Source organism: Urtica dioica, chromosome 5 (assembly GCF_054948205.1).
Source record: "Urtica dioica subsp. dioica isolate 48M chromosome 5, U.dioica_male_clone48M_v1_H2, whole genome shotgun sequence".
Classification (NCBI taxonomy): Eukaryota; Viridiplantae; Streptophyta; class Magnoliopsida; order Rosales; family Urticaceae; genus Urtica; species Urtica dioica.
In genome coordinates, this window is record NC_142760.1 from 4342979 (window position 1) to 4358547 (window position 15569).

At 35.4% G+C, this 15569-nt stretch overlaps 1 protein-coding gene across 1 annotated transcript; it reads left to right on the forward strand.

Annotated features, from left to right (window-relative positions):
• Window positions 1–473: 473 nt before the first annotated feature.
• Window positions 474–4622, forward strand: LOC149394922 (uncharacterized). The gene is made up of 4 exons (XM_089614150.1): window positions 474–549; window positions 2764–3639; window positions 3691–4025; window positions 4122–4622. Exons 1-4 carry the CDS (start codon window positions 474–476, stop codon window positions 4620–4622), a joined length of 1788 nt encoding a protein of 595 aa, XP_089470276.1.
• The last annotated feature ends 10947 nt before the right edge of the window (window positions 4623–15569 follow it).

A 15569-nucleotide genomic window follows, 5' to 3' on the forward strand; every position in this document is an offset into this window, starting at 1 on the left:
ACCTTATGGGGAGTTATTTTTCCTAGACTGTGATCTGAGCCTGTTTATAGCAGTGTCAAAGGTGTATGAGGAGTCTGAAGAAGTGAATTTGTATCTTGATCACCCCGTACAAGATGCATCTGTTGTACAAGAGCCTGGGCTATTGCCCCCTGTGCCTGGAGTTGAAGAAGAAGAAGAAGTTCAAGACTTTGAAGTGGAAGAGCCTGAAGAAGTTGAAGAGGGAGAGCTTGGACAGAGTCAAGTCGTGGATGAGGCACCGAGTCAAGTTGAAGACCCTGAGCATGATGGAGACGTTGAAGTTCTTATTGAAGACCTGACTTACCCTGAACCAGAATTGACTGAAGTGGATTTGGGCTAGCCTGAAGCATGGAGTGAACAACATGAGTTGGGCCAGAGTCAAGCTGATGACTTGGGCCAGACTGAAGTGGATTTGGGCCAGAGTCAAGTAGAGGATTTAGGCCAGAGTCAAGTAGATGACTTGGGCCAGAGTGAAGCAGATGAGTTGGGCCAGAGTCAAGCACATGACTTGGGCCAGAGTGAAGCAGAGGAGTTGGGCCAGAGTCAAGCAGAGGATGTTGTCAATGGTGCCCACAAGAAGAGTAGTAGAGTCTATTTATGTACATTTGATGTCATATAGTCTTACGAAGACTCTTGCTTGTAATTACCTATCTATTCATTAATAAAGTTGAAACGTTCATTCATTCTTTCTTTGTTTGAAGCTTTATGATAAAACCTTAGTCTTTTAGTCCATAAACAAACTTAACAACTTACGAAGAGACAAATGTAGATTTGCATGAACAAACTCTTCGTAGTTTGCTTAAAACGATATATTCGCAATCTTAGGGTCAAAGGACTATTGACCTCAGTATGATTGTTAGAAGAATCTATGATGTCTGGTTATGAGGCATTGAGAGTTGGGGACTCTATAGTTCTTCTAGGTATCTTCCGAAGGTACTGAATTGACCAGTGCACTTCTAGAGACAATATAAGAACAAACCATTTAACCTCTTATGTCTCGAAGTCACTATGTATGAATTGCATCATGCTTACCTTAATCCTGAAATGAGACATGCCATTTCACACCTTAGTATTCTCATTTGAGAAAGTCAAAGTTCGGACTCACTATGTGATTCGGAACAAGGCCTATTGGTGAAGTACTAAGTTGTGAGTCTGTCATGAGTAACTTTGTGAAGTTCTCATAGATATGGAATTCATGTACAAGATTGCTGAAATGCAATGTATGTCACCTCATGCTTTGTTCCTTGGAGTGTGAATAAATGAACTAGCCAGTGTCCAAATTGAGTCCTGACTCTTTTGGATGAAACAATGTGACTTGTTAGCTCCTCGTCAATACATTGTTTCTAACTTATTCACAAGCGACAAAGGAGTTGAGGAAATAACAGCTAGAAGGGTAAAATGGTAATTTAGTAAATCCCGACTAGCTGATGACATTCATGAAGGGTAAACATAGATAATATTCAGTGGATCCGCTCATCATAATTAGGTTGAATTCTTGAGTAGAAAATAAATTCATTTGAACCGAGAGATTTTCAGTGTCAACTCTTTAGTGGAGTCAGTTGGCATTAAGCTAAACTTGGAAAAGGTTTGTGAACTTTTGAGTCCAAGTGTTTAGCTCAAGCTTTGTTCATTTGGGTCCATGAGGTCACTGTCACGAATCACATCGATAGGAATAGTTAAACTGGAAGCTAAGTCAAAACAAGAACGAAAAATTGTCAAAAGGGTAATTTTGTCTTTTTGGACATGGCATGAAATGAATGTCAATAAATTTTTTGACAATGTCATATGATGACATATTATATCACACGGCCATAACATGTTTATTGGGCCTTGTGAATTAATTTCATTTCATAGAATTTTACTTGAAAATTCTTAATGGGCTTTTCTTATGTTGTCATGAACAATTAAAGAAAAACCTAGAAAGCCTTTTTAGATGGCTTTTGGCCGTCCAACCCAAGTGAATGGGAGACCAAATTTCGTGCAGCCCTTAGTGTGAAAGAGAGATTATTTTGTGCATTAATGTATTTAGATACTTGCCAAAAGAAAAAGAGGAAACAAATTTCCTCTAAGAGGAATCAAGATGGGCGCCCAAGTAGAGTCAAAAGAGGAAACAAATATGATGATATCTTGGATCCTCTTTGGCCGTGTGAAATAAGGAGAAGAAAAGGAAATTGGCTCATGAATATGTGATATTCTATAGAAGAGGAAACTACCTTATTGAAGGTGAGACCTCTCCTATAAATAGGAGCCTTATTCTTCACATTTCATTCATTCCAAGTTTTAGAGATTGAGAGCTTCTCTCTCTAGCTTGGCCGCCCCTCTCCTCTCTCTCTCTATTCAATTTAGATTTTTGTTTTGGCACCTAGGTCCTCATTTGACCTAGAGTTTAGCTCTGCGACTTCAAGACTCGTTCTTAAGTCGTAGTGTTTAAAAGTGCCCACTCACTGATTCCTTCTTTTCGAGTGATTTAGTGATAGAAACTTTCGTGGTTGCTCGAGGTGCCGAGGAAAGAAAGAGAGACGTGCTGCGAGGGGAGACGAGCGTTGCAAACTTTCCACAAGCTTCTTCAAAGTTCAAGCTTCAAGAAAGGTTAGTAAACTTCTAGCTCATATTGGTTTTTAATTACATGTACTTGCACTTGTCTAGGTTAGTAAAAACTGTTTTACTTGTAAAAGAAAATTTTTAAAATTCCGCCGCTTACCGAAGCGTTAATTATTTTCTCAAACCCTAGATCGATTCCAACAGAGGAGTTGGGCCAGAGTCAAGCACATGACTTGGGCCGTAATCAAGAGTTTGAGGAATGTCAAGACCATCTTGATGACCTTGAGCAAGACAGTGGGTTTGAGAACAGTGAAGACGAAGTTGAAGTCAATGGCGTTGCCGTGGACCGTGGTCTAGGATTAAAGGGCAAAGAAAAGGTAGCTCTTACTGATGATGAAGCCGATTCTGACGAAGACAGTGACTATAACGAGGAGGAAAACATTGTGCTGGAAGATGAGTCGTCTACTGAAGATGAGCCTGAGCCTGAGCATAAGCCTACTAATTTGTCCAGGAAAATTCTCCCCAGGTTTCAAGAATTCCGTGAAGACACTGACATGACAGACCCCAAGTTTAAGTTGGGCATGGTATTTTCAAGTGGGGCAATCTTCAAAAATGCCATCAGGGAGTATTCTATCAAGGCAGGGAAAGAGCTGAAGTTCAAAGTGAATGATCGAAACCGAGTTCGAGCAGTTTGCAAGGACGAGTCATGCAAGTGGTTGTGCTATGAGTCTGAAATGAAAGATACCACATCATTCCAGATCAGGACCTATGTACCAGAGCATACATGTGCTCGAACAAACAAGAACAGATTTTGTACTGCTTCTTGGATGTCCAAGAAGTACCTGGAGGAGTTCAAGGACAATGAGAGCTGGTCATCTATCAAGTTCATGAATAAAATCCAGAAGGACTTGATACTTGATTGTTCGAGGACTAAAGCTTGGAGGACTAAGAAAAAAGCTTTGGAAATCATTGAAGGCTCTTATGCTCACCAATATGCCAGGTTATGGGACTATGAAGCCGAGTTGAAGAAGACCAATCTAGGCATAACAATCGAGTTCTTAACAGAGGCAGATGAGGAAGGTAATCCAATATTTAAGAGACTTTACATTTGCTATAGTGGTTGTAAGGCAGGGTTCAAAGCTGGCTGTAGGGCAGTTATTGGGTTGGATGGTTGCCACATCAAGGGACACCATGGTGGGCAACTTCTCACGGCCGTAGGAATCGATCCTAACAATGGCATGTTCCCTGTGGCCTTTGCTGTTGTGGAGTCAGAGTGTAAAGACTCTTGGGCATGGTTTCTAAACTATTTGAGAGATGACATCAACATCTACAATGGATACCATTGGACTTTCATAACAGACAAACAAAAGGGTTTGATAGAGGCACTCAATGGCATGTGGGAGGAGGGTTCTGTGCAAGCTGAGCATAGGCATTATGCTCGTCACTTGCAAAGCAATTTCACTCGGGTAAAGTAACTTCTAACACTTTCAATTTTCAAATATGATTTCAGTAGCTTGCATAAGAAGTTAAGAGTTTCTTGTTTTTTTGTAAAATTTGGTTAGGTGTTTAAGGGACAGTTCTTGAAACACAAGGTCATGGCCGCAGCCAAGCAGTATTCTGTGGAGAAGTTTCACCAAGAGATGAACTTAATCAAGGATGAGGATGAGGAAGCCTACAACTGGTTGTGTCAGAAGAATCCAGTGCAGTGGGCAAGAGCCAACTTCAGAACTACCCCAAGATGTGATATACTCCTTAACAACCTATGTGAGTGTTTCAATGGTAACAGGGCTATTTTACTAGCTCGACAGAGACCCATATTGTCTATGCTAGAGAGGATTATGATGTACTTAATGAAGAGGATGACCAAACAACGCCTTGCCGTGGAGAAGTGGCATGGGGACATAGGACCTAGAATCTACAAAATCATAGAGAAGAACAAGACCTTGAGTGCTGAAAACATTGCAGAATGGTATGGGGATTCATTGTATCAAGTTACAAATCTGCATGGTCGCATGTATAGAATTGACTTGGCATTGAAGACATGCTCTTGTGGTCGCTTTTAGTTGTCAGGTAATTGTCACGACCTTGAACTATTCATTGCACTGATATTATTCATGTTATTAATCCTTAAATTTGTCAGGTATTCCTTGTGCTCATGCAATTCAGTGCATTTGGCAAAGGGACGAGCAACCAGAGAACTACATTAGTGAATGCTACAAGAAGTCAACATACATGAATATCTACAAGCACAAAATCTGTGCAATTAATCCCGTGGAGCAGTGGCCCGAGACAGGAAAGACACCTATGCGAATGCCTCCCAACAGAGTAGGACCAGGAAGGCCAAAAAAACTAAGACGACTCGAGCACGATGAGGTTGTGCCACCACGTGGGACTAGAATGACCAGGAAACATGTCACAGTCAAATGTTCTGGTTGTGGAAAGTATGGCCACAACCTCACTACATGTTTTAGAAGACAACAAGAAATTTTGGTAAGATTGTACACATGTTGGTAACTCTGTTGGAAGATTATAAATGTCTATAAATGTGGTTACATTTCTTGATATTGCAGAGACAAGAACAACGTCAAGCCAGAGATGCACACCTACGTGGCCGTGGAAGGGGACGTGGACGTGGTGGTGGATCAAGCCAATCAACTCAACAACCCACACAACAAGCAGCTAGTACGAGCCAATCAAATCAACAACCGGCACAACAAGCACCGTTAAGGGTAAACTCAACCACTCTTTAACCCAATTTTGTTCTTTGTATGTGGTCATTACTCATAACCTTTCGTATTGCAGCGGAGTCCTCGAATGAACCGGGGCCCACCCAGGCGTTTCGGCCTTCTACCAAGAACTTTATTTGGAGACTGGATGTAAAGACAATTAAATCTTTTTTTTTTGGATGATGTACTGGCTTTGGGTGAAAAAACTCAAGCACTTTTATTGGGTGACAAGTTCACAAAACTCAATACTTTTTTTGGGTGACGGGTTCACAAAACTCAATGAAAAAACAATGAATTACGTGTATGAATTATGTGTATCAAACCTAGTTCTTTTTGTATTGACAATGTATCAAATTTATGTCTTTTTATTGGCAATGTATTAGACCGAGCTAGAAAATACCACATTCCATTACAAAATACCAATTACAAAGTTTAGACCAAACTTCAATTATCATAATCCCCAATACATTACAACATAATTTGACAATTACATAAGTCTCACTTAACAGACTTAGAATATTCACAGACTTAATAATCAACCACAATTAATTCATAACATATACTTATTTGAAACAGATGACATAAACAAGAGCAAGCATGACGAGAACCATATAAAACTTGATCTTTTGCGCTTCTGTAGTTATCTTCTCCCTCAGTCTATTCAGATCGTCTTCGTCTCCTCCATAAACATCATTCTTTGACACTTCAACTTGTTTCAAAGCAGCTTCAAGATTGTTAATCCTTTTAAGTAACCCAGGAATTATTTGAACTGACCTTTTACACATCTCAGGATCAACCCAAATCAATATACCACAACCTCTATCGTCGGGACTCTGCTAACAAAATAAGGACACGAAATCAGTAATCCAAAACAACAACGAAGACGAGAAATCAGTAAGGACACGAAATCAGTAACCCAAAACAACAACGACGACGAGAAATCAGTAAGGACACGAAATCAGTAACCCAAAACAACAACGAAGACGAGAATAGGGGAAATATGAATTACCTTGTATCTTGAACACCCATAAAAACGCCGACCAAGATGATCACCTTTCCACGCCGTCCGTAGAACACACGTCATCTTGCATCGACACCGCGGCCTCTGCTTGTCATCGGAATGGCCATCGTCGACTCCGTCAGAGAAATTACTCGTGGAAGACGACGCCATTGACGAACATCAGAGAAATAAGCTTGGAATAGGGTTTTGTTTCGGGAAGAAGGTTTTTTTTTCACGATCTAGGTTTCAGTTGAAATCGCGTTTTAGTTTTGATTTGGGATTTTCTATTTAAGTTCATTCTTCTATTATTATTCCTTTTTATTTCATTTAGATTTTAGTTTTCAATTTCATTTTCACTTCAAATCAACTAAGTCAGGGGTGAAATCATAATTCCACCAATAAAGCCTTTTAAATCATGCCACATCATCAAACCGTTACAATTTAACGTCCAAATACTGACGGAAGTGCCAAGTTGTAACACGTGTCTAAGTTCTGAGATGAGTTCTGCAACAATCCCGAGTCCAGGGGGTAAAATGAAATCGAGGTACGAGTCCAGGGGGTAAAAACGAAATTAATTAAAAAAAACATAAAAACATTGTAACGGGATACCCATAAACAGCTAGGTCTTATTTTAGAATCTTTAATCAGCTTAAAGTTACAAACTGTATTTGTTTAAAAAAAAATTAAAAACACTTAATTTATTCACTTTTTTTAACGGAAATGCTTTGTAGCACGAGTCACGATTTCACAGAGCCCCACCTAAAAGCATTAAACACAAAAAAGTATTTTAAAAGGTGTCATGTGTCAAAAAGTGTATGGATCGTTCAAATTCATACTCGGGCTAAATAGCAATGCTCCGTTTTTAATTTTATGATTTAGATCTCAATGAATAAAATAAGTTTTTTAGTTTTGTAAAATATAAAATATTTAGTTTTGTGAAATATAAAATATTTTACAACTACTGATAGAATTTGAGAATGAGATAGTGGTTTGATTCAGAGAGAAATCCTCAACTTAATCTTGTTGTGACTGTATTGATTTCACTAACTGAATATTATAACTGATGCTATGGATATAAATACACAATCGTAATTCCTAACCGCTTCTATCCACACTACGCTAACAACCTTGACTCTGAATCTTCCGTCTTTGAATCTTGAGGTGACGTGCCTATTGGCTTAACCAAAGTCTCAACGGCCCCTCAAGTTGGATGGAGTGGTCTTGACATGTAGCTTGTAGATAAACAACTTGCAAGGAACTGAGCAGGGTGGACTAGCAGCGTCGATATCGAGATGGTTGGGTTATGGTTTTTCATTTACAGAATAAGACTTCCGCCACAAGTCTTTTAGAAATAAATTTTTAATGTTTTTATTTTCAATTGTTTCAAAGTTATGAAGTTTCAAAGAATTTTCTATTTTGGTTGCGATTTAGAACATGGATTATTTCTTAGTATTCTCGCCGCTATATTTGGTTTTAAATTCGTATTCTCAATTTTAATTAAGTACTGCGCATGGAACGTTTGAAATGCAATCTTCATTTTTCTTAATGGCTTTTGTTTCTTTTTAAGATCTTTAAAATTTTGGTTCAAATTGATTCGATGTGTTTTTTTAAAAAAAAAATTCTCCAACTTTTTAAAGTTTAAAAAGCAAGTAGAGTAAGATGGTCCAAAAAGTCGGGTCGTAACAGTTGGTATCAGAGCAACGAACCTATGACCCCTTTCGCTATTCGATCGCACGGCTACCGCCTACTCAAGTAAGTTAGTATTTTTTTTATCTTAGTCGTATTTTTTTTTACTTAGATGGAAACGTTCAAGCTGCTCGTGGACAAGGTAGAGGTAGGCCACGAGGTCTAGGTAGAAGAAGAGGCAAAGTTGCCGCTGATGTCCCACTGCAAAATGCTCATCATGTCGCTCAGTTTTCGGCATAACATGGAGATGCAGAGAATCCCAACGGTCCAGCCCCCGGACCTCAACCAGCGGCCCAACCAGATCCTGCAGTGCTCGTTACTGCATTACTGCAACGCATCGAAGCTCAAGAAGCGCAGATAGAAGAGTTGAGGAACCACCTCCCCCAAGTGAATGGAAATGTGGGAGAGGATCAACAAGAACCTCCTCAAGGCGTACCTCAGATAGGCCAAGTTGTTGTGGCTGATGATTTTTTTTGAAAGGTTTAGAAGGATAAGAGCTCCAGATTTTGAAGGATCGACTAATCCTTTTGTGGCTAAAGAATGAATGTCAGAGATGAAGAAGATCTTCAACTTCATGAATATCTCGGAAATTGAGAAAGTCGTATGCGCTTCTTTTGTTCTGAAGAAGGATGCACGATACTGGTGGGAGACAGTAGCAGTTAGAAGAGACACACGCGCTATGTCTTGGGATGACTTCATCGAGAAGTTCAACAGTAAGTATTTCAACATGCGCGTGATGAACATTCAACAAAAGGAGTGTACAGAGTTAAAGCAAGGCACGATGATTGTGACTGAAGCTGTGAGGAAGTTCAACCAGCTGGCAAGATTATGCCCTCACCTGGTTTCGACCGAGTCAGAAAGAGTTCGAAGGATGATGAGAATGTTCCGACGAAAACTAGCTCTAGCAATTGATAGTGAATGTCATCAACCATTCACTGTTGCAGACTGTCTCGAAACGTGCAATGCGTGTTGAGTACCATTTGGTTCAAGTGAAGGAGGAGCGAGACAGGTACATCAAGGCACGGAAGGAAGAGAAGACTCAAAGTAGAGGAATATGCAATAATAAGAAGTCCGACCAGCCTCCCTTCAACAACCAAGTCGGTAAGGCGCAATATCTTGAGAATGAAAATGGGAAGAAGAAGAGCCATCCTGAAAATAGTGGTAATGCCAATTACAAAGTCAAGACAGAAAATGGGTCATTTCTGAAGTGCAACATCTATGGGAGGATGTACCCAGGACACATCTTCAAAGATTGTCTGAAGCAGAACTTTGAGCAGAACAATCAGAATGAGCGACTAAACTTCATTCAAGCTGAAACTGAAGGTTCATAGATTTTCCAGGGCCGACTAGAAGCACCACCAGCAACTCAGACACCATAACGACCTCAATGTCGCATCTACGCCTACACCAATGTTGATGTCCTAGCCAGCACCTCGGATGTAGTAGCAAGTCCGTTATAACGCCTTTGTACTGTTTGACTCTGGTGCTACTCACTCATTTTTTTTGTTGGAGTTGGGAAAAAAATTAGGCTATAGTCCAGAGAAAACTAGAAAAGTTTTATGCACGGCCTTACCCTCCGGTGATGCTTGGACCGATAATAATTAGTGGTCAGATCTAAGGATCGATTTCATCATCTTGGAGATTAAAGATTTCGATTATTTTTTTAAAGAGACTTAATATTTCCAATTAAGAGTTTTTAGTGTTCTTCTCAACTTTCTTGTTAATTTTCAGGACGAAAATTCTAATAAGTAGGAGAGATTGTGAAATCCCATATTTTTTCAGCTTAATTAAAAAGTTAAAATATTTGTATTCGAGTGATGTTAGTATTTTTTTTAGTAGTAAAGTAGTAGTGAATGATTTATTTACGTGGTAGTTTTTGAAGTTTTAGTTTTTATGTGTGCTTTGGTGTGTTTTTGAATTTTTATATACTCTTTAAAATACAAATTATGGATATTATATAAGTGTTATATATTATAACTAAGTTATATATATATATATATGTTATATATGTTATATGATTATATATTATATATATACTTAAGATTAATTTGTTAAGTATTATATGTATTATGTACGTATATATAATTATGTGATATACTATATTATATAATATAATATTATACTATACATAGTAGTCACGTAATACTAAGCATTAGGATATATACATATACGTATGTACGTATATATAATAAAAATAATTATTAATATATTAGGGGTAAGAGTAAGTTTAAGTTTGGGTTTTTAGGGCTTAATCAAGCCCTATATATAACATCCAATCCATTATTGTTAACACTTTCTCTCAGTCCTCTCTCTTTCGTTTCTCTTTTTTTTTTTTAAATTCGTAGTCCTAGATAGACAATTAATCATTGAATAAAAATGTATGTATTTCTTCTATCTGGTTCGGATTCAGTAAATATTGTTTCTTAAAACGCTTGCCATGGTTTCAAAAATCATTATTTTGCATCGATTCTTTTTGGAAAAGTTAGTTTCAAATGTCTTTTACCTAAATCCTTAAATGAAAAATATTTTTATGAAATACAGAATATTTTCCGATTATTTTCAAATCAGTGCGCAGACCTGATTCGCTGGTCTGACCTATTTCTGATTTTCAGTCTTTAAAACGTTTACTGTGGATTAAAAAATTATTATATTGCATTGATTCTTTTTGAAAACGGTAGTTTTACATGTCTTCATTTTAAAAAAGTAATCGAAAAATATTTTCATTTTGTACATAATATTTTCTAATTATTTTACGATCAGTCCGCAGACCAGTTTTTCACAAGTTTTTAAAGTAAGATGTTATACTTGTTTTATTTTTAAGAAATAGTTAAAGGATATTTTTCGTCGTGATGCCTTTACAAAAAGTGCTCAAATTTATGTTTTATAGTTATCAATTTTTTACAGAAGTTTTTACAGAGTTTTATTTTTCCCCCGGAATCCTAGTAGCCAAGGGTATTTTAGTAAATTCACGTTGAATGTCGTTCTGAAATTTTCCAGAATCTAAAGTTTGTCTTGAAATCCATTTCTAAGCTGATCCCCGAAAATATTTTCCGTTGATTAGGTTCCGAGCCGCTTAGCTTTTCCGAGCCGTCTAGTTTTCCCGAGCCGTCCACGACCAACGGTCGTACTTTCCGAAACGAATGTAAGAATAATCTCAATGCAGCACAGATTAGTTCAAAAAGAAAATATGATAAGTATATCATCTGAATGAGTTAATAATATTTTTTTTTTTGAAATTGTTATTGTGTGTTTGTTTGACATATGTGTGGTATGGTATGATATAGTATGGTATGTTAAATTATGAATGATATGTTATGTAAACTGAGCTTATGGTATGATATGGTATAGTATGTTATGTAATGATATGATATTGTATGGTATGTTATGTGATGATACGTTATAAATTAAAATATTTATATCATATTCTTATTTCTAGTCATGTTATCATATATATTTTATGTCGTACGTCATTCATGCGTGTAACGAAAATAAAAAAAAGTGAAAAGATAAGGAAAACCAAGGGAGTCGTACCGCCTCGAATTATGGAGGTCTTAAGGAGAATTTCTGGAGCCGACTTACGGGTCCAAATGGGGAAATTTCTGGGTCAAGGCCCTAATATGTTTATTAGCTAGAGCAAAGTGTGGGACGTTGCAATCCCATATCTTTGTCTCTAAAATGCGCATTGAAATAAAAGTTGATAGAATCAAGAAAATAAAGATCGAATCACCTGTTAGTTTTAAAATACTAATAACCGGTTCATGTATTGCATTACTCTTTTTATTTTGTGAGCTTTATATTGTTCTCGCTAAGTGTAAGCTCATCTTTTCGAGAAAAAAATATACGTCTGTGTTGTAGATAAACAACTTGCAACGAACTGAGCAGAGCGGACTAGCGGCGTCGATAGCGAGAGGGTTGGGTTATGGTTTTTCATTTACAAAATAAGTCTTCCGCTACAAGTCTTTTAGAAATAAATTTTTAAAGTTTTTATTTTCAACTGTTTCAAAGTTACGAAGTTTCAAAGAGTTTTCTATTTTGGTTGAGATTTAGAAAATGGATTATGTCTTAGTATTCTCGCCGCTATATTTGATTTTAAATTCGTATTTTTAATTTTAATTAAGTACTGCGCATGGAAGGTTTGAAATGCAATCTTCATTTTTCTTAAATGCTTTTGTTTCTTTTTAAGATCTTTAAAATTTTGGTTCAAATTGATTCGATGTGTTTAAAAAAAAAATTCTTCAAGTTTTCTAAAGTTTAAAAAGCAAGTAGAGTAAGACGGTCCAAAAATTCGGGTCGTCACTCTCCCTACTTGAACTACCTCATTTGGTCAATTTGTCAATTTTACTTGAAACCCCAAACTACATCACACAAAACCCCAATATAAAATGGGCATTGTAGATTTATAGCCAAAAATAAATTATAAAATTGGAATGTAGTCAACGTTTGCAAACGTTTAAGAAAATTGTCAATGACAATCATATTTGACTTAAATATAATCATATTAAACATGCTATAATTAACAAAAAAAAATATATATATATATAAATAATTTAAAAAATTCGACAATTAATAACAAGTGTATGGGCTTCGAATTTCTAGAAAAAATTTCAACCTACTTTCTCAATTAAAAATTTCACAAATTTCGTTTCTTAGCTTTTTTATGTAAACTAAAAAATCTAGACTAATCTTCATTAAATTTCTATTTATTTCTGAAAATTTCCAGTTATTTTCCATAAAAAAATACGTAAATTTCTACTTTTACATAGAAAAAGCCTAGAGTATCACTGGGAAGAAAAGACGACGATAATGACGACCTTGAAGTTTTATTATGTCTTGGTATTGAAAATGCGGATAAAAAATACATCTCGTCGGTGAACGGAAAATGTACCAATGGTGAATTCCGACAGAATTCTACAGCATAAGACATGATTTCATCCAACACAATGAGTCTATTTTTTAAGTTCTCCTTGTCACGAATTCGTATGATTTAGAATTACTCAATTTCGAGTTCATGTGAGGAAGATATGGATTTTTGAAGTTTTGATAAGAAAAAAAACTGTATGAGAGGAGAATAAGAGTAACGAATCACTATAACTAAAAATAAAAACTAAATGAATGAGAAAATAGAAAATTCAAATGGTTTATTCAAATTTATCTGTTTGACTATTTTTTAATAAGTTTTCAAATGTTGGTTATATCCTAAACGTGATGTTTAAAATGATCTAATAAGTTAAAAATTTCATATAAAATTTATAACCCTAGAAGAGAACAATAGATAACACATTTTTTAATATAAAAATTCATTTTTCAAAATATTCAGTTGTAGATAGTTTCTCTCTCTCTCTCTTCTCTCTCTCTCTCTCTCTCTCTCTCTCTCTCTCTCTCTCTCTCTCTCTCTCTCTCTCTCTCCGACTGCTAGGATAGGCGGCCTAACATTTTAAATATTTGTTGTTTAGTCCGAAACCATTTTTTTTTAAATGAGTACCTTGATAGATTTCTCTATTACTTGTCCTGTTAAAAAACTTGTACAATAAGTTATATATAAATGATTCACGATTTTCAAAATTAAAATCATGAGCCATATCTTCTAATTTTTAGTTTAATACGATTGGGAGACAGAGTAAAAGTACAAAATAATATAACCCTGAGTATATTAAACATTCTAGACATGATTAGTCAAGTCATTAATTAGTTAGCTTGAGCGTACGTTGAAGCATACACTGACGAGACGGACTAAAATAAAATAAATAATATTTAATAATTATAACAATTACGTCGCTGTACGAACAAACAAGCCCAATCCCTATATAATTACCTTGGATTCTGAGAATTCATAATTATTAGTATTCACAACATTTGGCTTCAAAGACAAAGAAACTTCATAATATATATATATATATATGTATGTATATATATATATATATGTATGTATATATATATATATATGTATGTATATATATAAACCGTTGGTGAGGCTGACATTGAGCTGTGATGTGTATGGGTTCACTGTAACAAGACTGAGAAGTCCTAATTTGCCATTGTGGTTCACTGCACCACACGATAAAATCTGCAGCAATATTATTTAATTGTCGCCTATCATGTTGCTTGTTTAAAATTTAAACCAGTTAGGTTTAGTTTATCTTGTTTCATATTTAAAGGAAATTTGAAAATTAGATTTTTAATATTTTTGGTGATGTCAACACCTCCGTCAGGACAAAGGTGTATATTCAGACAAGATGGGATTTGGACCCATGATTAGATTAGTGCATACTTCCAAAACAAATGGAAAAATCATACAAATTAAAATATCATTTTATTAAATATGTAGATGTGATTTTGGTCTACTTGGAATATTTGTTTTTATTTTAAGTGTCTTGAACATGTGTTGTCGCTTTTAGTAACAACTTATTAAAATGTTTAATGTTTTTACTTAATAGTGCATTGATGCAATGTCACAATTATTTTGGCATGTATTGTCATGCATATGAAATATTTTACGAAATAAGTTTTAGTGCATAACAAGTTTTACATTGTTTTTGGAATAGTAACTTATATCTTACAGTTTATCCATCTAATTTTAAATCTATATCTCGGACCTTATTGAAAAAAACTTTGTTAATTATATATATATATATATATATATATATATATATATATATGTGTGTGTGTGTGTGTGTGTGTGTGTGTGTGTGTGTGTGTGTGTGTGTGTTTTTGAAAGAATTTGTTAACTATAAAGTTTAGATGTTGAGTTTCGAGCACAACATTGAATAGTTGTATAATATTCAGAAAAATAACCCGTATAATTATTTTGATAAATAAATATTTGATAAAACATGCTATATACTATCTGGTATATTTATAACTTTTATATTGTCAAAATTGAAATATACAAGTGTATTAATTTACATCTTGGAAAAGTAATACCCCTTGCACAATAAACCTCGTTTTTTACCACTGGCAATTCGCGATCATTTTTGTGATCATCGTGAATGGTCAAAACATTTAATTGTAAATTAAAACTTCTCAAATACTCGCAAACGATTGCTTATCATGAAATCATCTCGTTCCCATGAAAAAACAGATCATCACAAATGGCCACATAGATGATAAAAATGGGTGAAAATTGCAAATTTTCCGAATAATAAAAAAACATACAATTCAATAATTGGTCGCATGAAATCATTTCAACTATATTTTTTCTTTCTCATTTTCACCTTAAAATTACCATCTTATTTGTAGATATTTACATTTCGATATACGTTTAGATACATGTTCATGTAAAAATAAATGGTTGTGTTGAATGCCTGCATCTTTTCGAATATTTACTTTTGCATAATATTGTTTTGAATTCATAATGAAAAAACAAATAAAATAATAATAATAAAACTAGGAACTGGTGTTCATTAAAATAATAGTTTTGATCCCGCCATCTTTGTACATTATAACCCCAAACATACTTTATGTAAGTACACTTTGTTTTAATATTACAATAAGTTTTCTAATAGACCGACAAGAGATTCTAACGAAGGAGACATCATATGGATTCCCTGCTGATATTTGTACTTCTATCTCTCTCTCTCTCTCTCTCTCTCTCTCTCTCT

Bases quoted from the DNA above. Each gene is read 5' to 3' on its own strand.
- LOC149394922 (XM_089614150.1), top strand. From the start codon at position 474: ATGACTTGGGCCAGAGTGAAGCAGATGAGTTGGGCCAGAGTCAAGCAC. The intron at 3,640-3,690 runs GTAATCCAATAT...GTTGTAAGGCAG, and splicing joins AACAGAGGCAGATGAGGAAG to GGTTCAAAGCTGGCTGTAGG. The intron at 4,026-4,121 runs GTAAAGTAACTT...AAATTTGGTTAG, and splicing joins TGCAAAGCAATTTCACTCGG to GTGTTTAAGGGACAGTTCTT.